The 26,087-nt window shown below is 39.2% G+C and overlaps 2 protein-coding genes across 2 annotated transcripts; one reads left to right on the top strand and one right to left on the bottom strand.

The window, feature by feature from the left end:
* Positions 1-1,274: 1,274 nt before the first annotated feature.
* prpf40a (PRP40 pre-mRNA processing factor 40 homolog A) lies at positions 1,275-16,486 on the top strand. The gene is given in 28 exon segments (XM_030757913.1): positions 1,275-1,341; positions 2,766-2,846; positions 3,782-3,925; positions 5,105-5,188; positions 5,814-5,832; positions 5,943-5,962; positions 6,097-6,138; positions 6,276-6,386; positions 6,712-6,832; positions 7,124-7,148; positions 7,268-7,483; positions 8,556-8,661; positions 9,845-9,909; positions 10,011-10,175; positions 11,140-11,248; positions 11,401-11,551; positions 11,673-11,806; positions 12,005-12,119; positions 12,488-12,579; positions 12,689-12,805; positions 14,319-14,456; positions 14,590-14,685; positions 14,782-14,868; positions 15,194-15,237; positions 15,239-15,285; positions 15,372-15,433; positions 15,531-15,686; positions 15,932-16,486. Coding segments are annotated over 28 exon segments (2,640 nt in total). The 5' UTR covers positions 1,275-1,338; the 3' UTR covers positions 16,022-16,486.
* Positions 16,487-19,433: 2,947 nt separating this feature from the next.
* On the bottom strand, positions 19,434-26,085 carry LOC115800691 (formin-like protein 2; the record flags this gene model as incomplete). The annotated part of the gene is given in 14 exon segments (XM_030758185.1): positions 19,434-19,543; positions 22,795-22,824; positions 22,827-22,859; positions 22,862-22,916; positions 23,333-23,397; positions 23,400-23,427; positions 23,672-23,773; positions 23,908-23,921; positions 23,924-24,070; positions 25,023-25,152; positions 25,249-25,329; positions 25,419-25,487; positions 25,595-25,829; positions 25,949-26,085. Coding segments are annotated over 14 exon segments (1,236 nt in total), but the record flags the coding sequence as incomplete, so codon positions are not given.
* Positions 26,086-26,087: the final 2 nt, after the last annotated feature.

Raw genomic sequence — 26,087 nt, 5'->3', positions numbered from 1 at the left:
TGCCATCACTGGAAGCAAAGCCAGGCTGCAGCACATGAAAAATAAACTCACTCACCAGTAATATGCATTAATCTGCCTGTCACATTTAACTGCTTGTCAATTGAAGGTACCAGAACCATTCTGGTGCATTTTAACCCTTGAGTATGCCCAGTTACACAAGAACTGGACTGAAAATCAGTAGCACCTTGTCTTATGGAGCGATGAATCCAAATTTGAAATTTTTGGTTCAAATCATCACCAATATATATGGAGGAGGTTGGATGGGAGGTACAACAGTGAGTGTCTACAGTCATCCATAAAACATGATGGAGGCTCTGTCATGGTTTGGGGGCTGCATTTCAGCCAGTGGTGGATCTTGTCATAATTTATGGAATTATGAATGCAGTAAAGTAGAGTAAGGTTTTTGATTCACCATGCAATACCATCTGGAAAGTGCCTGATTGGCAACAGTTTAATTTAGCAGTAAATGCAGTAAAAGCATACCTGCATAGAAAATTGCATAAAATTGCACAGTGGAATACTATCAGTCATGGACTGGCCTGGGCCACAACATTATTGAAGCAGCGTGACAGAGAACGGAACAAAAGGCAGCCAACATCCAAAGAAGAGCTTTGAATGTCCTTCAGAAAGCCTGGAGACTATTCCTGAATACTATTTAAAGAAGTTACAAGAAAGTTGCCTAAGAGAGGCTATCTTGAAGAATAAGCTAGTCTTACCAAATATTAATGACTTTCAAGCTCATTAAAATTGTACAAACTCTGTTTTTACCTTATATACTGTATTTCAATTTCCATTTGTGCATGTTTCAATAAATTGTTGCATCCATTGCCCATTTTTCTAGCAAAATATAAAGAAATGGGGGTAGTTTGAGCTTGCTGCACAGTACTGTAATTAAACAATCTCATATTTATGAGACAGTAAGTCATAGCTGTAACATACCATATGTTTAACGACATAGGTTAACTTTGATAACAGATAATGGTATCTTATCTATCTGTTTATTCATTTATTTATTTATATGGGTAAAGTTATTTAATATCAAGAAGCATATAATTTTGAGTTTAACTGTGCATAATGCACATCTGATTTGCAGGTTTGACCACAGAGGTTTGAATTAAGGTCCGTGTACTAAAACTGGCTTTTTCTACTTCTTTCTCGGTGAGTGCGCCAGTTTCTTTTGGCGGTAGATATGGTGTTGCGCATAGATGCGCATTTCCAACGCAGAATGACGCTTTAGAATATTTACCTTTGACCTCTACGAGCCAGGGGGACGCTCAACCAATTGTTTCTCTTGTTGTTGAGAGGTGCTCAAATTTCTCGGAGGTTCTTCTCTTCAACATGGTGAGTGCAGCTGTTCAAAAGAATAGTTTATATACGATAACGAAAACGACGAAAACTGTTGAATTTGTGTATGAATTTTTAAGGTCTGGTTAATAAGCATGTCTTCGCCTTTGTAACAACGCTGTGTGTGTTAAATACCACGGGTTAGCTTGTCTTGTTAGCAGTGGGCTAAAATAGCGGTATGTACTTACCGTCGTGTTATAGCTGTTCTTTCGCTGAAGCTATTTGTAAATTAACGAAACTAGCAGGCCGTTTGCTTTGTGAATGTGTAAAAATAGGAAATACATGTTACTTTGAAGTAAAACTAGAGCGGCGAAGGTGTATTTGGGTAGCTGAATAATTAAGTAGCTCAACTCTTGCGTTAGCTTGCCACGATTCTTCACCGGGGATTAGACGGAGCCTGTAGTCATTCATCACAAAATGTTACAGTTACCTCAGATTTTTACGATTATCTGCATTTTTATCAGTCCACACAATTTACATTGACACATCTAACATTACTGCTCGAATTAAGTCATTAATTAAGTAATTTTTATCTCTTAAATGCAGTCTTTTCGTATTGCAATATATAATAACCCATACGTTCAAACGACTAGAGTATTCAATAGAGAATACTACCAGTCGCATATAAACATCGGAAACCATCAGTGTCATAGAATTTCACATTAATATCTTGCCTGGCTAAACTATAAACCTTTCTTAAACTTTAATTATTCAAGAAATGCTAAAGTTTCACGCATTAATTTGTTATTACCCAGGACGTAAATTCATGCGTACTTGCAGGTTATGACTGAATCATATGTAATGTTGGTGTCCGCATTAGTTTGCCCTCATTTATTTATTTGTTTGCTTGAACCTCAAGTCTTTTCGTATATTAATTATTTTTTTTAAAAGCAAGGGTTTTAAAGATTTAGGTAAGCAACACCGTTTAGGCACCTTTATTGTTTCACCTTAAGATGATAATACGTATATTTAACCTTTTTAATCATCAACTGCCTGGTAATTTTGTGGATTGTGTATTATTTTGTGTTTAGACATTGTAAGATTTATACATGTAAAATTAAAACTGATTTAATTCAATGTTTTGATTGCTGACACGCAGCTTACTGATTACTGAGTCATTTAAACTTTGAAACTAAATATTCATGCGCTCCTTTTGATTCTATGTAACTGCACTTATGAAATGGCCTAGTAGAAATGGATAGTCTTCACCTGACTTTTTTATAGTGAAGTTAAGGCTGTGCATTCCCCACAAATTTTATTTAAAATGCTATATTACCTGTAATATTGTAGAGAAAGTATCTAATTTAACAACCCCTCAAAGACATAACTTGGAGAAATGGTAGATTTCGTGAATGAAGCACACTGCTAACTGCACGGCTGGCTGTTTACTATCTCTGTGTGGTGTTTCTTACTCCTCACAGTCTTCATCGGAAGCTAATAATGGGCCGAGCCAAGCACCTCCTTATCCAGGTGTACCGCCCGCGGCGATACCTCCCCCATTTGTGAGTCATCAAAATGCAGTTTTATTAACAGTTCCAAAAGAACGTTTGTAAATCTTTTGAATTACTGTGATTTCTGCATTGATTACTTATAAATTTGTTGGAGGTTTAAGTTACAGTAATAGACAGGTATTTGAGTAAATTATTAACACATGAATGTCAGTGAAAATGTAGTAACTCATAGGGCATCCTACAGCAGCAACAGCTTCCATCAGATGTTTCCTATAGCTGCTTAAAAGAGTTGCACAGTCATGATGAGGAATACTCCCTTAAAAGAGAGAGTAAAAGAAAAAAATAACCTTTCCTAAGCTTTAGATCATGGACTGCTGACCTGGCATTCTCCTAGAAAAAATTCTCACTACCCACCACAAGTTTCTATTTTGGAGAGCAAACAAACAAAATTTTCAGCAAGTTGCACAGATTTCTGTAGGTTCCCAGGATTGCACGTTGTGTACGCTTCCAGGCAGAGGTAGCAACAGTCAAGAGTTTACATGGCTCAATAAATGTTATGCAGGAGTAACCCTCACAGTTGTGGATTTCGCTCATTTGTAATCGGTTTTTCTTTGAACTGAGGAACTCCCGGGTCTTTAGAAGTTCTTCTGTTGCGATTTCTATTGTTGTGCATCTTTAATGCTTATTCTAAGGTCCTGTGAAAGTTGTGCTTGAGGCATGGTTCCCCCAGTCAACACCACTATAGCACACACTCCCAATTTTATCGCCTCAACTAGAACACCTGACTTCAGGTAGCCTTTGGAGAACCTTTTTAGCAAAGAGGTGCACTTGTTTTCTTTCATTTCTACCTTTTAGTTCTTACTCATTGTCTCTATAGTTTTTTTGCATTTTTATGAAGACTCAATGCAGAAAACCTGGTAATTTCAGAGGATTAAGTGCTTTCTTGTAACTATAATCTAATGTTTGGTTTCCCCTCTTTTATTTAGATGGGACCACCTGGAATACCACCTCACTTCCCACCCATTGGAATGCCTCCTATGGGTCAGCGACCTCCTAGCATGACACCTATGCCACCTGGTATAATTCCCCCGGGCATAATGCCTCCCATGGGGGCACCACCAATGGGACAGGTGAGCTCATAGATTTTTTTCTCTATTATTTTTTTTTTTTTTTTTTTTTTAACTTAAGTCTAGGGACTAGGCTGCCTGTATTTCTCCCTCCAGCTTAATCATTCAGGGAGCAGCATTAATTGTGATGTTAAATGAGACATGCCGAGAAATGTTTTACAGTGAAAGAAAAACAGTTTAGTCTTGAGATTTACTTGAGTTGTTCTGATTATTTGTTCCAGCTATCAACTAAATTTGTTAGTCATACTTACTGGGAAAAGAATAAAAGGCAAATGCAAAACATCCATCAACATTTTCAGACCAAGTTTCTCTTTAACATTTGGTTGTAGTTGCTGCAAATTCATGATTTTTTTTGTTTTGTTGTTTTGTTTTTTGCTGTGCAATAAGCCAACTTTTTGGCAACTTCTCTGATCAGCTTTTATAGCATTCATGGGTGTTTTGGCTCAATTTCATTGGATTAAAACCTATATTATAAAAAAAAATGTCTAACTTGGTCCTTGGTCAGTAAAAATATCAAATATTATTTATGTAAAATTTAAATATGAAATTAACAATAGTTGATTTTATTTATTCAGCATAGAAAAATATCAGATGAGAAGCATGTTAAATATAATAATTTCTACTTTTCTGAGCTCTTTTGTTTGTGATATTGTATTTATTTTATTGAGCTAGGCTGTTTTCTAATGTTTTGGCTGGTGTAACAGTTACTTCCCAACTTTTTGAGATAAATAGTATATTTCATTATCTTATAGAGATGCTAATTAACTGAAGAAAAAATATTGTTCATTGACTTAAACCTCTTTTACTGGATGGCATTCATTGAATAAATACTTATAAAGTAGTCACACACTTTTTTTTCTTCTTCTTTTTTTTTAATTTAGTGATTAGGAAAAAGTGGGTCATGCATGTGATCCTGCTGTTTATAAATAGGCTTGATCATGGGGAGGAGTGTTTGATCAAAGTGCCAGAAACTCAAGTCTAAAAAGGTGGTGAAACACTGTAGTTGGGCATATTGCTGCTTCACAGGTGTCAGGCTGTGGCATCACACTTTAAATAAACACAGCATAATCAGTTGCAGTCAAGCAGCCTTGTACACACCAACACACTGTGTCTAAATACTTCTGCCTGCACTAGGTAGTATGGAAATACCAGATGAATATTTCATGGTGCTGCTTTTATTAGATGCCAGGCATGATGCCACCCATGATGCCAGGAATGATGATGCCCCCTCGCATGCCAGCTGCGGCTGTACAGCCAACAGGACCGGTAACTCTCTTCACTATGTTTCATCAGTGCTGTGCTTCACGCTTCTTAAAAATCCACTGCAGTCTGTGAAATGCTAAATGAAACATTTGCACAACCATGTAACACTTCTGTTGGTTATAAATTTAGATCCTTCCATAAAAACATATCAGGGTCTTTTCATGTGCACATTGAAACAATACAGCAGAAAAACAAAACATAATTAGACACAGTGGCTGATAAAATTTACACTTGCATGCAACGTGTCTCTTATCGTCACATTTCTTTTTCTTTTTTTGGCTTTGGGTCTTCTGTGAATCACTAATCCAAAGAAACACACGAGCCCTTCACTGCTGAAGTTCAGTCAGTTTTTCTTTCTAACTAATAACTTGCAAGTTATGCAGATGAGCAGAATAATACACTGTATTTATTTCTAGCAACATTCACTTGGGTTTCAGAGATCATTTAACTAAACACTGCTTATACATCTTGAGGATGTGGAGCTATGTACTGATTAGGGAAGCTGTGTCACTTACTGTCTGCTGTGAATAATGAGTCTGTATTCCCATACTGTGATAGATTAAAAGTGGAAAAAAGTCTCTACTAAAATTGTGTTGGTTTTTTTTTTTTTTTTTTTTTTTTTCAACAGCCTGGTGTTGACTCCACAGGTAAGATCTTTATTTCATTTAATGCATTAAAAATAATTTTCCTGATGTTATATGGTGTGTTCATTCGGAGTATAGGGACTGACTGATTTTTCTCTTGTTTATCTTCACAGCTGCTGCACCTGGAACATCTGTAAGTATAGCTGATTTTTTTTCCTTCATATGTAGTAATTGCAAAAGTACAAGCTTTGACAAATTTGAGCTACTGTCATTAGCTCCAGTATTTTGCCTTCTGCCTGTCAACATTTATTTCCTTTCCCCCTGCAGAGCACCACAAATGGATCCCCGCAGGAAGAACAGCCAAAGAAGGTTTGTGCACAAAGAAAATGGAACAACTAGATGCCGTTAACAAGGAGCTGTAAAAAAAAAAAAAATTCAAAACACAACCAAAATAATTGGTGCAAGACTGAAAGATCTGATTTATCTGTTGTTTTTGTCTGCGTCAGAAATCTGTGTGGACTGAACATAAATCACTGGATGGAAAGACGTATTATTATAATACAGAGACCAAGCAATCCACATGGGAGAAACCAGATGAACTCAAATCTCCTGCAGAGGTACAGAGTGTTTAACTAACCATTTATTTCACTTGCATATGCATATACATAATATTCATATTAATTTGATGTTTAGCAGTTGCAGTGTCGATTTATTAAAATTATAGTGATAGTAAATATATCAATTCATCTTAAGTCAAGATGAATTTTTTTCTCATCTTTTTCAGGATTATTAAAATGCCTTATGTGTATATGTTAAACATATACATCTGTACTTAGTAAAAATTGGATTTATGATTGGATTGTGGATATTGACTTACACTAGTTAAGTCCTTGCTGTTCATCTCAACTAAAACAATTTCCCATCATTCTTTGAATTCTTTAGCAAATGCTGTCTAAATGCCCCTGGAAGGAGTACAAATCAGACACAGGGAAGCCTTATTATTACAACTCTCAGACGAAGGAGTCAAGATGGACAAAACCCAAAGAGCTAGAGGATCTAGAAGGTAAAGAGCTCTATCTGATGATCTCAAGCCTGTTGTGTGAAAGGCAGAGATTTTTATATTGAAAAATATTACCTTCTATAGAAAAGCCTTTATAATAATTTAAAGGCTCCCCGCTTGGTCATCAAATGTCTTCACACACTAGGGGATGGGGCATCATTGATGTACAAATAAAGGAAGTACAAACACAGTACACATTATGGCTCCTTTAGTACATTTATCCCTGCACCAGTCTGCTGCATGATTAAAAATGAAAGCAGGAACCCTAACGGTTATCTCTTTTGTCAATTTCAGCTATGATCAAAGCAGAGGAGAATGGGTAAGAGCTTTCTGTTTACCACGTGTTACTCTTCCTGGCTTCATTATGTATTATGATTAACAAATACAGCACTTAGGAAAAATTATTAGTCTTATATGGCTTTATTGTAATGATCTTAGAACTGCAGAGGCAGCGGCCCCTGGAACCACTCCAGCTCCTGCAGTGCAAGCAGATAATGTAGCTCCTGTGGTGGCTGTAGTGGAGACGGAAACGGCATCAGCAGTCTCAGAGGAGCAACCAACCCAGGCAACAGTGACTCAAACAGCTGAGGTGAAGACGGCCGATGCACCTGTGGCTTCCTCTGAGAGTTCAACCACCACAGAGGCTGCAGCCAGGTAAACAATTATGATCCTAGGTTTAACTGCGCAAGCGCAATGACACATTAGCCATGTGGTCATCTCCAAGCACACCTGCTGTTGTGGTTGAAGTGGATTATGAATCAGAAGGTGTAGTGATTAATAAATCGACTCAAAGCCAGCCACATGGCTGGTCTCATCGATCTGAAACAGCTGTGCTGGTCAAAGTGATGCATGACAACAATAGCTCGGCAAATGAAAAGAGGCCTCTCAAGGAAATGACATTATTATCTGAATGGTTCAGAGCAGTGGAGAGAGACCACATAGCACGACAAATCTGCAGCGTGATACAGATAGTGTGGGGTTTTTTTTTAACTTGTACAATAGTAAATAAATAATAAAAATGGTCATGAAATCTCAGACTGATATAACCACAGCAGTCTGAGTTATTTTAGTTTAATTTCTGCTGTTATGTTGTCTCACACAATAAACAGTCACATCATAAGATATGAATCAGTATCATAATCTATTTTTAAAAAAAATTAAAAGTGCTTTAGCTTACAAAAAAGTTGGAAAGGAGGCAATATCGCACAGTGATGTTCAGCTGTAGCCAAATGTTTTCCTCATAAATAACAGAATACAACAATAACAATAACTATAACAATGTTGAATATGGCTATTTTGTACCACCCTGTTGTCATTTAGTTAAATAAAGTGGACAGTTTTTTAAGTGGACTTGTTATGGTGTTCCTTATTTCCTGTCACATAAAGTTTCAAATAATGAGGTCAGTGTATGCACAAATAATTCCTTTGAGCCAAAAGCTCAGTTTTCATACTGCTCTCAACCCATAGTTTACGGTAGCTCTGTATATCAGTTAGGGGGTATCCCTAATATGGTCATCTCAAGCACACAGCTCTTACTGTGAGCACAGCAGCCCCACCCACCTGTTGTTCATCAAGCCCAAAGCAGGCCACCACAGCTACATTAGCATTCACAGAGCACTTTAACCTTTAATATTGGTGTAACAAGGCAGCTTTTTGTATGTCTTTTACTGCAGATCAGTAGATGTGATAAATGCTCAGTATCAATAATCCCTTTCTTTGCTCTCAGTGTCGAAGTTACAAAAGAAGAACGGCCAGAGCTTCAGAAGAAAACTTACAAATGGAATACAAAAGAGGAAGCCAAGCAAGCCTTCAAAGAGCTGCTGAAGGAGAAGGTGAGTCAGGCTGTTAACAAGCTGTAAGAGAGAAGATATGGCTTTTCCATGAGAGAGTACTGAGTGGTCAGATTGTCTGTGCAGAAACATTTTTTAACTCTAAAGTTTTTTTTTCCTCTCCCTGGAAATGTTCATTATCTTTCGGTGTACAAAATCTGGTTAATTCTGTCAGGAGTTAGGCAGTCAACAAGTGTGCAGCAAAATGTTATTCATGGTGTTGCATGAAGCTGATCTTCAATCAAATGAGTGGGTTTTAAATCAGAGAAGAAATATCTGTTAATTTGGTAATTGTTCTGATTTGTGCCCAAGAAGTCACCGTCCATTAGGTCAGCCTCCAGCGTTTAAACTTTTTTTTTTTTTTTTTTCATTAATTGTTACTGTATTTTGTGTGGGTGTTGATTAACTACCCCCTGACTGTTCCTTTGTTGTTGGTACTGCAAATCTTGAGATGTTTTTTAAGAGTACTTTTATCACTTCAGACTTCACTAGTGCCTGATGTGTTCATCGTCACATCATCTGCATTCTGATCTGGATCTAATCACTGTCCCTGTGCTTGAGCCCCTGGGAGGCCTATTAAACCTCACCTCCTGTTGCTGTGGACGTGTTGTGTGTTCGGTTTGCAAGCCAGCCTAGCACCACCCACCTTGAATGTTGCTATATTTAGGAGCTTTTTAATTTTGTGCACAAAGCTCTCCTCTGAGATTGCTTGCCATTTCCTGCAAGATCTTAATGGCTCTGTCTTTATGATTAGCTTTATTGGATTAAAGGCACGAGGACTGGCTGGGATTAAGACGGTGAGAGAAAGTGGTATGCCTGAGTGAGTTAGAATAACTGTGACAACTGACAAGACAGAGGCACATAGTGGAGTCAGTTCATAATGGATGAAGTGCTCACTCCCTGGGAGAGGCAAGTGGCAGAAAGGGCACTTACATAGGTCCTCGGTGGCACTTCTTGATTTATTGCCACTCCACACCTCTTAACCCCCATCTATTAGTAATTAAGAAAATGTGTTCACTTCTAGACCAAAGCTGCATTGTTCTTATCCAGTTTTAATGTACTTTTTTTCTACCATAGGAGAATAAGGCAATCCATTTGTTCTTTGAATATTTTTTAAATATTTCATATGTGAATTTAAGATTTTATTTAAAACCATCATGACTTTTTCTTATCGTTTGTATTTTAGGGTGTATCCTCAAACTCTTCTTGGGAGCAGGCCATGAAATTGATTATCAATGATCCTCGCTACAGGTACAATGCTTTCCAGAGATTAGTTTATCCTTCCTACAAAAGTAAGTTTAAAGTGTCACCATCTCTGACTTACAATTTCTCGCTTTTTCTTATCATCAAAGTGCACTTCCCAAGCTGAGTGAAAAGAAGCAGGCATTCAATGCATACAAAGTCCAAACAGAGAAGGAAGAGAAAGAGGAGGCCAGAATTAAATACAAAGAGTCCAAAGAGACTTTTCAGAGATTCTTGGAGAACCATGAAAAGATGACATCTACCACCAGATACAAGTAAGTGTTACTTTGATATGGCAATACATGTGTTTTGTTTTGTTTTTTCCCACTGCATTGATTTGTGATTCTCTGAATTGTCAATATGATTATGCAGACTGGTTCAGTGAAAGGACATCTGTGGCTTTTGCACACCATCGTGCAGTTACAGCACTGTTGGGGCTTGTCACGTTGACATTGCTGAATTTGTTTACACAATAACAAATTGTTACAAGGCCACAGTTTCATAGTGAAATGATTAGAAAGTTGTGATGATTTTGTTGGGGTTGAAGTGCATTTGTTAAGAGTCTAATTTACAACCTTATTGTGCTTTTTTTATCCTCTTTGCCACTGTTTACAATGAATTTCCAACTTACATACTTACTGGAAACTTACTGAATGTATGCTAAGACCATTTAGGGGTTTTTGTTTGTTTGTTTTCTTATTTTTACCATGAACATACATTAAGCAATCATGCATTCTAAGATAGGTGAATTATGCTTAAAATATAAAATGTTGTGGTCATTTTCATCAGCACTCTTTAGTTTTTGGGTGAAAGTCGTGATGATGGGCAGAGGAAAGGGATAATCAACTGGTGACCTTGACAACAAGCCAGCTTCAGTGTTCTGCTGGCACTGGGTTTGTAATCTGGGGTGGTACACAACAGGCAGTTGGACAGTGATAGCAAGGCTTTCTGATGGTGTGTGTGTGTTCTACATTTAATACTTTATTTTGGTCAATAACAGCTACTGGCTGAAGAAAATTGAATATTTTCAGTGCATATCTTAAAAGACATAACTTTTTCAGATTTTTATTAATATTTCGCTTATGCATAGGATGGCTCGCAGAAAGCAATAACTGGTGCCATAAAGCTAAATTTAGCAAGTGAAATGGTGCCCTCACGTGGTTTTGTGTGAGAAAAATATTCTAAAGTGTGTATGTGTTTGTGTTTGTGTGTGCGTGTGTGTGTGTATGTGCAATCCAGGAAAGCAGAACAGATGTTTAGTGAGCTTGAAGTGTGGAGCTGCGTTCCAGAGAGAGACAGGCTGGAGATCTATGAAGACGTGTTGTTTTACCTCGCTAAAAAAGAAAAGGTAAGGCTTCCACAGGGCATCAAGAATCTTTGAGTCTATTAGTTTAACGTGCTTGATGTAATGATTGGGTACAAGTCCTCTTTCAGTTTATTTGAGTATGGGAGCTTTGTGAACTTTAGTAAAATGAACACCTGGTTGCATTGTCTACACAGGAGCAAGCTAAACAGCTGAGAAAGAGGAACTGGGAGGCTCTGAAGAATATTTTGGACAACATGGCCAACGTCACATATCGCACCACCTGGTCTGAGGCCCAGCAGTACCTGCTAGACAACCCTACCTTTGCAGAGGATGAGGAGCTGCAAAGTATGAGAACATAAACCAGCTGGTGGAATTAAAAGAAAAACACTTCTTACCAGGTTACGTTCAGTCTTTGTGATTGTTTGTATATGTTCACCCTGCTGATAGTGCTGTTTTCGGCTTACAGATATGGATAAAGAAGATGCCCTTATATGTTTTGAGGAACACATTCGGGCTCTGGAGAAGGAGGAGGAGGAAGAGAAGCAAAAGACACTTCTCAGGGAAAGAAGACGGCAACGCAAGAACAGAGAGGCCTTCCAGGTGAGAGGGAAAGACACGCATGCGCATTTCAAAAACGCTCCCAAAAAAAAAAAAGGAATAATGCCCTGAATTTTATTTTTCACATTTAATTAGGTTAACAACAATTTTAACGCAAGCCTGGAAAAGAGGCCACATTTTCTTTGTATATGCGAGGGCTGTCAGGGTCTATTCTGAGCTCATATTTTGTTGTTTTCTCAGAAATTTCTGGACGAACTTCATGATCATGGCCAACTTCACTCCATGTCTGCTTGGATGGAGATGTACCCGACACTGAGCTCAGACATCCGCTTTGCCAACATGCTGGGCCAACCGGGTAGGACAGCAGGCCACATGCACACATGGCTGCATGAGCTGAATGCTCTGAAGCGTGTGAATGCGACAGCCGGGCTTGAACCATAACAGAAACATAGAAATAAAGTGTACACAACTAACAGCATAAATGCTTTATGAATCATAGTTTGGCTGCTTGAGTTTATTTTTTAATTTCCTTTATCTTAGATGCATTTTTCCTTTTTATTTTTCATACTTGTTCCAATAATCCATCAGTCCCTAAATATTTAAATATTTGGCTTCATTGTTTTGCACCCATGTTGTGGTTCTACTGATGTTGTTGAACCTTGTTTATTTGCTGCAAGGATCAATATTTACACATTTTTAAATTTAATGTTGTCTGTTGTGCAGGTTCTACTCCCTTGGACCTCTTCAAATTCTATGTGGAAGACTTGAAAGCACGCTATCACGATGAAAAGAGGATAATCAAAGATATTCTTAAGGTGTGATTCTGATTTGGTATTTTTTTTAAAGGAACAGTCTGAACTCTTACTTCTTCCTTGCTTTGATGTAAGTATACATCTAATAATAATATGATGTGTTATTCCCTAGGACAAAGGATTCCTGGTTGAAATCAACACCAGCTTTGATGACTTTGGATCAGTCATCAGTTCAGATAAGAGAGCTACCACGCTGGATGCAGGAAATATAAAGCTAGCCTTCAACAGTGTAAGACAGCATTTCTGCATCATACATTTTGACTTAGCTGTTCATGAAGATGGATGGGCACAGATATTGTTAATAAAGTAGGGTGGACTTTTAAGTAACTGACCCTACAGCAATTGGGTTTAATCTTTTAAATCAGCATATTAAATGACAATTTAAAATGGGTCACACAGTTTAATTAACCAGTTACTGGGATAGACAGCTCTCCTCAGCTTAGAGAGCTTTGTAATAAGTTTGATCCCATTGTTGGTTGTCCAGCACCTAACTTTAGTCACAGCAGGCAGCTGACAGTATGCGAATATGTTGGTTCATAACGTTTGTTTACTGGCGTAACCCTGGTTCTCTGAAAACCGAGTGAGGTTTCCCACTGGATGTATAAATAGGCTTAAATATCTTCTCTCTCTTTTTTCCTCCCCCCCTCTATGAAAAGTTGATGTAAAGAAGTTTACCATATCCATCGTTTAAAACTTTGGTCGGTCTGCAGGAAAATCAGATTTTCTCATATCACAGCTTTCAAATCAGACTGCTCACTGTGACCGCACTGTTATTTGCAAGTGATCAAATCAGATTTTTGTGTCCACACAGTTCCCCCACCTCAGCCTTTATTCTGCATGTTGTCTCCTGATAGCATTTGCCTATTGGCAGCATTAATCTGCTCAAGTCTGCTGCTCCACTTTGAGTAGTTAGAGCTTCTGGACTGAGACACATTAGAGGAAATCTGAATCAACCCTCCCCCCCCTCCCCCCAAAATGTGGTTTGAATTTGATTTGTAAAAAAATGTTTTTCATGTCATCTTTTCTGTTGTGATTTTCTAAACTTAATCTAGAAACAATCTTGATTTATCAAAGTTTAAAAAACAAAAAACAAAACAAAACGAACAACAAAAAAAGGATTGGGGCTGAAAGTCTTTTTTTTTTTTTTTTTGGAGTGAAGACGTGTCAGTGCTGTGCAGATTATAAAATTATAGCAAGAGACCTGTTGGCCTGTGGAGCTCCGCTGTCAAATGTTTTACTTGTTGTGATATATTGGAACAGAAAGTAATTTGGCTGTAGGTCAACCATTGCCCAATGAGTACTTGTAGCAAGTTTCAAAAGATTCAGCCAATAAATAAGGGAGACATAGAGAAGTAATCATTGAAGTTTAACAGGAATCAGTTAATGTATGTAACAAATGGATCTTCAAAATTTACATCAGATAAGCTCCACCGACTGCTGTCTGTTGTCAACAGCGGCACTAAAAAAAAAACCAACACACACACCCTTCATGATAAACACGCCCAAATCAGTGACATTTTAATCAGTTTCTATATCAAGCACAGGCCCTGACCTAAATATGTGAGGATGTTTGTGAGTTTGAATTGGCCGTAAATGTAGATGTGAAGAGTGTGGTGACCTGTTGAGGTGTACCCTCTTTTACTCTGTTCCTTGACCGAACCTGAAGGACTTCAATCAGAGGTAAAGATGTGTGCTTTGAACCATGGTTGTTAACTTGCTTTCAAACTCCTTTTTCTAATTAGTTGCTTGAGAAAGCTGAAGCCAGAGAGAGGGAGCGAGAGAAGGAGGAGGCCAGGAAGATGAAAAGAAAAGAAGCTGCTTTCAAGAACATGCTGAAGCAGGCCACACCACCACTAGAGCCAGAGGCTACATGGGAGGGAGTATGTACTTTTAATGCAGATAAAATTTGTATGGTTTCATAACACCATCTATTTTCTATTTTTATCCCTCTCCCCGTTTTCCAGTCTTGATTGTGCTTAATGTTTTCTGATGACTGACATTTTGCCATTTCAGGTCAGAGAGAGGTTCTTAAAAGAGCCTGCCTTTGAAGACGTGACTCTGGAGTCAGAGAGGAAAAGAATATTCAAAGATTTCATGCATGTCTTGGAAGTGAGTCGTTATGCTAGCAAGGGCTTGGAGTTTTTAAATTTGATGACAATCATAATAATTAACTTGTTTTATTTATTTATTTAATTAATTTAACAGCATGAATGCCAGCATCACCACTCCAAGACCAAGAAACACTCAAAGAAGTCCAAAAAGCACCACCGGAAACGCTCCCGCTCTCGATCGGTCAGTACCAACACGGAGAGACTACCATGTTTCTGAAAAGTTGAGGAAATGAAATGGAAATAACAATCTCAACAAAATGAATGTATTTATTTAAAAATAGTATGAAGATCACAGATCAAACATTAAAACTGAGAATTGCATATTTTTGCTTTTTATATTTTTCTATCCACTATTTTTAATTAAATAGAGGGTTTAATTATTTACAAATCAATCCATACTGTTTTTATGTAAAAAGAAAATTTAGCTGGAGAAATAATATAACAAATCATACTTTACTAAAAACACTGTGTATATCATACACAGCTAAATTTGAATGTTTTAACAGGGCTCTGAGTCTGAGGATGAGGAATACCACAAGAAGAAAAAGAGGGTCGCAGTCCAAGTCCCCCTCCGAACGCTCTTCTAGTGGAGAATCTGGTGAGTTTTATCACAGCTTAGCGGATCAATTGATTTGTGTATGGGGGGGGGGGGTGCATTCATTGACATGTTCTACCTGAAACCAGAGAGAAGCTATAAAAAATCCAAGAAGCACAAGAAGAAGGGCAAGAAGAGACGCCACAAGTCTGTAAGTATGCAGGCAGAATCGAACGTGTGTGATGTGTCCTGTATATAAATGCATTTGTAGTATTGGTGTGTGCACTGACTGTAATGACGACAAACAGGCATCGCCAGATTCTGACAGTGAGAAGAAAGGAAGAGATCGCGATGGGAAGCGTGAGAAGGACGTAGAGAAGGAGAAAGAGAACGACAAGTCTCGGGGAAAATCTCGCTCTGAGTCCAAACAGAAATCTCCCAAAAGGAAAGCAGCCAAAGAGGAGGTGAAATGTTTTTTTTATATATTGTAAGATTATCTGGAGGCTCGGGTTAATGCACATTTACATGGTCAAAGTTGTAATTTCAGTGTGTTTTATGAGTCTCAGTTGCTGCTGCCTATAACAGAGAAGTGTGTTTTAGCCAAAAGTTTCTGCCACGAAAGATCTTGAAGTTAACCAGTTTTCAATTATATTTAATTCTTCTAATTTTCATTATTACTGAGTCACTGTATTTTTCATGCTGCGTTCAGGGTGGCTGGGACACATCAGGCAGTGAGTTGAGTGAAGGAGAGCTGGAGAAAAGGAGAAGAACCTTGCTGGAACAGTTGGACGCGCCTTGATGATTACTCATGCTGCTTGTTCCTTGTACTTCTACACTTCTACAAACATGCATTCCCCTCATCTGACCATGCTGGTCATATCGCCCATAATGGACTGATTTATGGTATTTATGGGAATGCCATATACTGAGCTTTTACATAGACTTTGTGACTAATTTGATATCAGAAAACTGATCAGCTGTTAAATACTGAGTTGTCTTTTGTTAGCTTACCTTTCTTCAGTTGGCTGTAGTTATACATGTTTTCCATTGGCAATTTTGTTTTATATTCAATTAAAAGTATATCTTCATGACATACTACAAATGTGCAGAAATGCAAGAAACTTGTCCACATGTCCATAAATACTGGGGAGGATATTTGATTTGAAGTAACTGCAGCTGAATTGAATGAAAAGGTTTAAATTGGAGTATTTGCTGAAATAAATACTTTAATTAAATGTAATAAAACATTGTTTCACTGGAAGTTGTCTGAAAGGGTTGCTGTGATTTAATTACAAGATAAGTTACCAACTCCTAAACCTTCCTACAGTATTGTTGGCATGCTGTTTTAACAGATTCACAAACAAGTGACAAAGTATCTCATGCCAGGAAGAGTAACAAGTGATGAGGATTCATTGTATTACAGAGATGACAAATATTTAATTCAGTTTATTGACAGTTAAAATTACCATTGCCAGTTTATTAAGAGCAGCTATCAGGTACAAATTTCACTTTTTGCTAATTTTGAGAGATATGGTTTGCTTTGTGGTTGACTTGTAGTATTTTAATCTTGGGTAGTATTTAGTTCACTGGCCTTGATGTAAAAAGGTTGGACAGATATTGAGTGTAGAGTATTAACAGCTCATGCTGCAGTCACACTACGGAAAACTGGTTTGACATCGTGGTACAACAATAATTATTGCAACTGTGTGCAATGAACTTGTCATCTTGTTGCCTTTTAAAATGGTTGCTTCTGCGACCACTTGTAGTCATTTTCTGTTTTTAAAGCAACTTTGGTGCATCAAAACGGCAATAAGTTCTGCGATTGCATGGGTTCAAGTAGCAGTCTGTGATAATCCGTCAATTAACTGATAAATCAGTGAAAATCGCAAATGTGTTGCTGTCTCCATGCACAGAAATTCACATTAACTACTTACATTTAGAAATTTATAGACTTAAAACAGAAATTCCTCCACAAGTGGCAATGTAGTTACTGTAAAATGACAGCCACTGGGCCTTTTATATGGAAATATAACCAAAATACAACCAGCTGGTGCTCATTGTCACAGAGTGACTCAGATTGTTTGCAACATGTTCGCAATCTGTGTTTATAAATTAGACTGCCTTTATTTGCAAACCACCTCCAATCTGAGAGAGATTGCAGTCGGTCCGAGCCAGACGGCGGTTATTTGGAGACGGGTTGCTTTGTGATCAAAAGTGCCCATCTAGAGCTTGAGGGTGTTGCACGCTCAACCTTCAGGCAATAAGATGGTTGCTGGATGGATTATTAGCCAAACATTGTGTTTTAAATTTTTAAAAGCACAAAATAAAGTTGAATCAACATTTCTTTAAAAGTTACAACAAATATAATCAACAAAGAAATGCTGCTCATCATGAAGCAGAAGCTGACTTGCGTGATAGCAGTTTTGACAAGAATCAAGACAAATCACCCAAGGTGAAAAAAAAAAGTTATATTCAATGTAAATAGTTTATTGATCATATTTGTTGAAAATCTCATCACCTAATTTTAAAAAAGTTTGTTATTTTGTTATAAGCACAAACTGCCTAAAATACATTTTCTGGTGAAAGTTCAAAAATAAAACATGCCAGTATTACCCAGTTTGAGAAGTTACGCTGCTACAGACAGTGAAGCTCAGAGAAAGGAGGCGACGGCGTCGCATGCTTCAGTGGGGACGATCGTGGAGGGTGTATCACAAAGCGACAAAGCAGCTCTTTACAGAAGAAATAACAGAACGACTTTCCATTCTAAGTGTGGTTGATGTGTAAGAACATTTGCACAACAGAACCTCTGACACCCCCAACAAGCAAACTGAGTGAACCCCCACCCCCACTGCCTTCTGCATAACAGTAAAAGATGCTCAAAAACACACTACTGTAGATTTCTGGCTGCATTTGGCTTAATTAAATATACAAAAATGGGAACACGCACACACACACAAAAAAAAAACCTATAAGTTAAAATAACATTCAAGTTGTATAGCACAAGGCAATGAAAACTTCAGTTTAAACAATATGTACAATATTAACCATCTGGTGATGTGAATTAGGTTAAAAAAAAAAACAGTTTGTAGGAAATATCTGTACATTTAGGAAACATTTTGTGTTGTGTACTTTTCTTTGCCCTGTTTTAAATGCACATTAAGATGACATGAGCTTAAATGAACCTTTTCAGTGGTTAAATACTATACATTAATATTACAGTAAAGTGAGTAGACACAGTGACATGGAATGTTATTAGCCTGTAAAATGCTTAGTTATGTCCAGTTTTGACAATGAGATCTTCCAGTTTAGTATCTCGCGTGCAGTTTCTGCTCTCGGCGTAATTCCCTCCACAAAACCAGATCATTTGCTCTGCAGCTACAGATACACACAACTTGAAAATGGAGGGTTTTTTTAATGGATTGGAAGCTACAAATTCAGCCCTTACTGGTAATGACACATGATAGAAGAATCAGTATGTAGATGCCTGCTAGAAACATAATTCACATTTGACTGGTCTTTTTTTTTTATTTACCTTATACTTACTTTAGTACAAATATAGAATACCAAATTATCCACCCTTATAAAAAGAACCCTCATGAGATTTTTTTTTTTTTTAAAAAGTGCAGGTTGAGCATGTTCATGTTGTTTGGAGGAATGGATAAAAGGGCCGTAATAATGAAATACTTCAGAGTGTCAAACCTCTCCATTAAAAGACGGAATATTTGTAAGAACTAAAAGGGAACACGTCCCGTACATTCTACATCATCTCTCCAAAGTAACATCGTTTCACGTGGCTCGTAAGGCCACTGCATGTCCCGTTTTACACATCTTAAAATTAAAGCTGAGTCAACTTGTATTGCTCAGAGTGGGATTATAAAAACAGTCATTAGACAAACACGACAACGTGATAACGAAACCACAAAAATAAGTTCAGGCACTTGGCTCGTCACAGGTTTTTGAATCAACCTTTCAGACACTTTAATATCCCATACATGTCCCAGTCCTTCATAATGAAACGCTGCTACTACTATAGAACAGACGTGGAATATTGAGTATTCTTATGTAATATATATACATAATCATCTCACTTGTTGCTACAACACCTGTCTTTCACTTGCCATCCTTCACTCCGCATCAGTCTTTTTTTCACTCCTTACTCTCTCTCAATACCTTCCCCATCCCCAGCCCTAGCACATGCACTGTTCCCCTCGTCACATGACTACGTCGCCATTGTTGACCGGCCGCAGGTTCTGATCATCAAAGCGTCTCCTGACGCTCCTCCGTACGGCGTCCGCTCGCCTGTAAGGCTGATTCCTCAAATCTGAGGGAGGAAAGAAGGAATGGGGATGGGGGTGAATAAAAGATGGTGTCAGTCATCTTATCGGGGTGTTTCGGTGAGCTCACATGTTCACAGTGCTGGCAGCCTGTCTTTCAAAGCAGCATGATGTCTAAACAAGCAACAACAACAACAAAAAAAGCCCCTGCAGGTCAGCCGTCTCTGGGGTTTAAACTGAGACAGCCCACAGGGATTTCATTTTAAGCCTCTGCCAGAAATCTAGGGAATCTTTCATGCATATTTTGAATGCATGAAAATGCATCTTTTCTCTACAGAACGGGCAAAGCACAAGTGAGAAGAGTAAGCTACTGCGCTAATCATTAGACATTGAAATCTACTGCTACAAGGAGCACTAACGACAAAACAGATGAACAGGAGGAGGCCAATGATGAGTGGACTTTAATGAAAGAAGTATAACAGAAAGGGAGGTAATAAAGAGATGCTTGCCAGGTTTGGGGCACATCCACTACAGGAGTGCTACTGGAGAGTTCCTTACCCTCGAGTAGACATTGGGAATTTAGTAATATTATTCTTCTTTAGGGCTAGATGAAGAGAAGACAAAATGAAGGTTAAAATGGAGGAGGAGGCTGACCAGTGCATGTCAGCCCAACAATTCACATTGGCTTTGCTAAAAGAGCACTGCAAGAGCCAAGCGGTGTGGCAGGAGGCTGGATGGAGGAAAGCAAGAGTTGGGTAAGGACACGAGAGAGGACAGAGTTAGAGGTTAACTGTTTCAACTGGCAGAGGAGGAAGGAGGAATGGAAAGAAGGATCAAAGCTTTTATTTTCCTTGTTAGAGACCCAGACTGCTTTGCAAAGTGGCTACCAGCACAACAGAGGAGCCCATCTCTACCTTCCTGTGCAGAGCAACTGCAAACTGAAATAAACAACTACAATCATCACCACCAAAAAACAAAAAACAAAAAAAACAACTGAAGCATGCATGCAGCCGGGGAAGGGAAAAAACACCAACAACCAGTGATTCAACCACCACAAAAAAGGATTCAGTGAAAACCCTGTTGCATGTTAGTCACACACCACACATACTGCTGAAATGCACCAGATCATCTATATGCCGACGCCATGCAGAATAGTAACGAGCCTGACAGACCACACAAAGTCACAGAGAGGTGACCCGAGCAGGCTGCAAAGCAAGTGCAGCATATGGGACTAACTGGGAAAAGGGGACGGGGGGTGGGGGTGCGCTGTGAGAAAGCAGCAAGGGTGAAGCATCAGCATGCACCAAAACTATGAACAGTGATAATCACGTGATAGTGAACAAACATTCATTTTTTATGAAAACACTCATTGAAAAAAAAAACAAAAAAACACCAAAAGAGCAAGATATAATGCCACAGACACTAACACATAACGTTAGTCATACCTGCAGTGTAGATGATGACCTTTGCTTGTATTTTGCCAGATGTAGTGCAACATGTTAAGCTGTACTGACCCAATAAGAGGCTAAGAAGTCAAAAACCTTCAAGCATGTCACGTTAGACTCAATATTGTTTTCAGTCTTGAGCCACTAGATGGCAGCAGCCAGCTTAACATCTCTCTTCCCTTACTGATGAGAAAGGCGCACACTTTTTTTACCACTATTAATACCCTGTTAGCTTGCAAACTGCTCTCTCTGTGACATTATGGTTTGCCATGTTGATAAATAGTGATGATAAATGTGGGTGTCACACTTCATGCATTTGTGTAAAGAACACTGTTACCCTAGCACCTTTTGATGGTCAGTGAGGGAGAACGTGAACACAGAGGAGAAGGTTAAAAAAAAAAAACAACACCCGCACTCAGGCATGTGAGCGTGTCTCGGGGCAGTCACTTGCACATGCACAAGTCCGAAGTGTGACAGGTGAGCGTAACTGTTACAGGAGAATCGTGGGAAAAGGCATGCAGAGGAGGAAGGAGAGAAAACAACCAAGAGGTGGACGTTTTGTTTCCAGCAACCTTTGAGAAGATAGAGTTCTATAAGCTTAGTAATGGTACTCCTCATTGAGAGCGGACTCGCAGAAGAACCCGAGAGCCACGTTTGGCTGTGCGGGGCGGTAAAGGGCACGGTCTTCAGCACTGCATTGGAAACGACAGGGACAACAGCCAAGACAAAACAGACAAACACAATGTAAGAAAAGCAGAATCCTACAGCGGTTTTAGCACTGGTTAGCACTAAGCAAATACCCAACAACGGCAACACGGTGCAGAGGGCAAATCAACTTAAAGAGAGGGTCTGAGAGCGAAATCTACAAGTTAATGCGCTACTGAAGGGCCTCCCAAAAACTCTCTATTCAGATTTTTTTTTAGATGATATCAAGTTGTACTGTTCAGGAGACATAAGTAGCATTTTTGCTGTTTATAGCTGCTTAATTACACTGTCACCACTTTATCTTACAGTTTTGGTTGCTCCTGCTACAATCCATATCTTATATGTTATAAGATATAGTTACAACTTTCTATAGAAACTACATTAATATTTCTCTCTGAATGTAATTAATATAAAAGAAATAATATTTTTAAAGTTCTATTACGCTGGTGCCCAGAACTTCTGTTTGCCAGGGGCAGCCAATCAGTAAGAGAGTTGGTTAAAAGGGAGGGTGGCCTAGAGGAAGCAGCTAAAGTGGCTTGTCTCATGCAGCTCATGAACTGAAGGAATTCAGTGATGCCAAGTTTTAAGCTAAACAAAGGTTATTTTGAGCTTGAATGATGCACAGCTATAATAAAAACAACGTAACTAAAGCCACATTGAAGTTTACTTAGGTACTGAACTTAAGTAACTATACTCAGTTCTCAAGCTTATTCAAGTTTCATCTCCCCTCAGTAAACAAAGGGTGATTTCATCCCTCTTTTATTGCAGCAGATAGTCATATCCGGGCCTGTCTATGTACAGATGGTGTTACAAAGCAAAGACAAAGCAGATAAGCCAAGATCAGACACATTTGAGTTGAACAGATTACTGTCAGTACACGTTTGGACTAGTCAGGTAATACCTTTGGTTCTCAAACACCTGAAAGTTGAAATTTTAAAAGAGCCAGTCATTGTGTTAGTTTCAAATCCTTTTGTTAATGACTGCATTTATAGCAGAAGAGGACCTTCATGCAGCGTACGTGTGTGTGTGTGTGTGTGTGTGTGTGTGTGTGTGTGTGTGTGTGTGTGTGTGTGTGTGTGTGTGTGTGTGTGTGTGTGTGAGTGAGAGTTTGGCCACAGACTGCAGCCACATCATCCGGGGGATGTTACCCGTAATGATGTCCTCAATCGCTCCATCTTGCCTTCGTAGACGTGGCGACTGTCTTTCACCTGTTTCTCCTGAGCTCCTGGATCAACTCTTGCTGCTGCCGCTTGGTCTTATGGGATGGAGACTGAGGAAGACACAGCCAAGAAGAGCGTTACCACTAATAAAGCGATATTTGAAATATAATCGACATGGGATTCTCCACTTGTAATTTGTACGGCTCAAAATGCCTCGGTCATTCAGGCGTGTGAGTTAATTGAACCATTCAAGTCGTATAATCGCAGATTCTGAGTTGATGCGATGTGACTCAGCAGGGCGTAAGACTGCAGAACTAGATACAAGCGTGCCCAGCAGGCATTCGGCTCTCAACTAATCCCTGTGATCAGGAGTCTGGAGGAAATTAGGATGAAACAGAAGGGGAGGAAGTGGAGCTGTCTTACCTTCTGGTCATTGTGATCCTATGTACACTCCTGCCCTAGAAAGTGGGGGCAGGGAATAAGTAGAAAAGGGTAGTTGGAGAGCTGTGAAAGAAAGGGGGCTTACCTTCTGGTCTTCCTCCATCATTGCTTCTTGTTCCAGAAGTTTTTCCAACATAATCTGCTCCTGTCTTTCCTCTGCTCATTGTCCTCCTCCGCTTGCTGAGGAGATTTCACATTCATATCACGTTCAAATTCAATCTATTAAAACCTGAAATGTTTCAATTAAGTCATATTGACGTGGTTTGGGAGTAATTAGAATCCTCAAACTCTTAAATTAAACACCAGAAGGCATCTACTGCTACTTCCCAGCCTCTACTGTAGTAAACATACAGCCAGCCTGCATGTCCAGTGTGTGTTTTTCACTGTTTCTGTTAAGTGTGTGAGAGACTATTATCCAACTTACCCTATAGGCCTTAACAAATCGCACAAACACAGGGAAAAAGACGGATGGGGGGGTGGTTTTGGAGCTCTCCCCAAAGAATTTCACCACCTCATCAAAAGCATCCTTTCAAAAAAAAAAAAAAAAACCAGAAACAGCCCATTTAGTGAGCAAGCCTTTACTTACTTATGAGGACCAATCGTGTTTACATGCAAAGACATCCCTAAAGTCTGATTGTGAGCCAGGAATAACCCTTTTACCTGTGCGATCTTGCATCATCCTGCAGCTTCTTTAGCTTGCTCTCATTGTGTGTGATGAAGTCTTTGAGCATGGTGTTGTGACCGTGCATGCTGTATTCTCTTTTGGTCAGGTCCATGCCTCTCTGCAGTTCCTTAACATCCAGCAGGACGTTCTCCAGCGACACTGTGAACACGGAGAGATTTAGCTCACATGACACAACCCCACACGTGTAAAGTGTGCAGCATCTTCTGGATGGTTTAAAAGGAATGGTTACCCAAATATCAAAATCATATTGTTTTCGTGTGACTTGAAGTGCAATTTGGTCATCTAGATTGTCGTGGCATAAGTTGCCTACAGTAGCTATGTTAACTTCTTTCACACATGGCTTAGGTTAACTTTTTCTTTCAGCTGCTCTTCGGGAGGGTGACCTATCCCACCCTATCCCTAGCGTACTTCTGTGTCACACCAACCCTCTGCATGTCTTCCTTCACCTTCATCTTCCTCGTTTTCTCCTGCCTGGCAGGTCCATCTTCAGCATCCTTTGCCTAATATATCCACATCCCGCGCTCTGCACACATCCAAACCATCTCAGCCTTGCCTCTCTAACTCTGTCTCCAATTACTCAACCTGAGCTGTCATACAGCTATCATGCTTATAGCACATTTCACTACCATCTTATAAATCTTTTACTCTTGCTGCCATCCTTCTATCACAAATCACCCTGACACTCGTTCCACCCGCTCCACCCAGTGCGCTGCCATTGCTTAGATGGTTGACCCAGGTATTTAAACTCATCTACCTTCACTACTTCTACACCTGCAGCTTCACAGTAACACCTAACCACCTCTCATTCACACACATGTAGTCTTGCAATTCTAGATTGGCCATAGGTATGAATCGCCCATGTGATAGACAGGTGACCTGTCCAAGGTGTACTGCACCTTTCACCCTGTAACAGGTGGAAAGGGCTACAACCCATATCTCCACAAGTTGGCAATGCACACTACAATAATCTAGATGGATAACTAGCACCACTGGCCAGAGAAGGAAATACAATTCAAATTTTGGAGTTCATTTTAAGAGAGACAGTTGAAAAGATTCTATCTCAGATAGCCAACAGCACCATACCACTCACCTGCTGCAGCTTTTTCCACATAGTGCAGCTCGTTGTAGAAAAGGGAAACTTGTGTGTATTTCTCCTTTACCACATTGGCTATGTAGTGTAATAATGTTAGTTTGCGGTCTGTAGACTTGGTATCAAGTAGCTGTAAAGAAAGAGAAAACAAGACATGTTGAAACATTTTTTTTTTTTTTTGCAAATCTTTAAAAGTGTAGCTAAAAGGTAATAGAAAGCAACTTGCCAAGTCTAAGCTCTGCAGCTTGAATCCATACACCGCTCCTCTTTTGCTGCTGTTCATGTAGTTTCCAAGTGCTAAGATAATCTGCAGAACAGGATCAAACAAGAATGAAAAAGGAAACCAGGCGTGCATTCAACATTACGCGTCATAACAGACACACGTGGCTCAGGTACCTCTAAAATCTTCTTTAGCTTCTGAGATGACTTGATGGACACAGATGCGGCAATGACTGCATGTAGTTGCTGTGGGTGAGAATGAGACATCAAAATTCAGTACAGCATTGTTGCCGTTTATTGCTGCAACATCAAAAAAAAAACATTAAGAATGAGAACGCGGCATCTTTATTCACCGGTGTAAGCATCTGCACGCTTTCAGTGAAGTTGCCGATGAAGGCCATGATGGTCATCTTCTGCATGAGCCTCTCGATCTTGCTGAACTGCATCATGAAGCGGTCCTCATCTGTCAAGCTTTCAAGAGGCTTGCGCTCCTTCTCGAACTGTCGCAGGACTTTAATCTCGTTCTCCGTGGGCTGGAAGCGCATTAGACACTCCACAAAGTCCACCGGCAGAGTCCGTAAATCAAACCTGGAGATGAGGAGACACATATAATGAACCATTAGTTTATTTAATAGGAAAAACAAGCATACAGCCATACAAAACTGTCATATCATGTTCAGGAAACCAGACTCTTATTGAAGACTCACAATTGAATAGCCTTGCAGATCTCCTCAGATGTCTTGCCCACTTTCCTCAGTGTGATGGCCAGGTTCTTTGCCCTGTTGGAGTCCAGCAAAGCCACTTTGTTGGGCCCCTTCTGGATGACCTTCTGCTTGCTTGCAGTAG

The sequence above is a fragment of the Archocentrus centrarchus genome, chromosome 21, assembly GCF_007364275.1.
Source record: "Archocentrus centrarchus isolate MPI-CPG fArcCen1 chromosome 21, fArcCen1, whole genome shotgun sequence".
In the NCBI taxonomy this organism is placed as follows: Eukaryota; Metazoa; Chordata; class Actinopteri; order Cichliformes; family Cichlidae; genus Archocentrus; species Archocentrus centrarchus.
The sequence above is the reverse complement of the archived record's forward strand: the minus strand, read 5'-3'. Positions and strand labels throughout refer to the sequence as shown.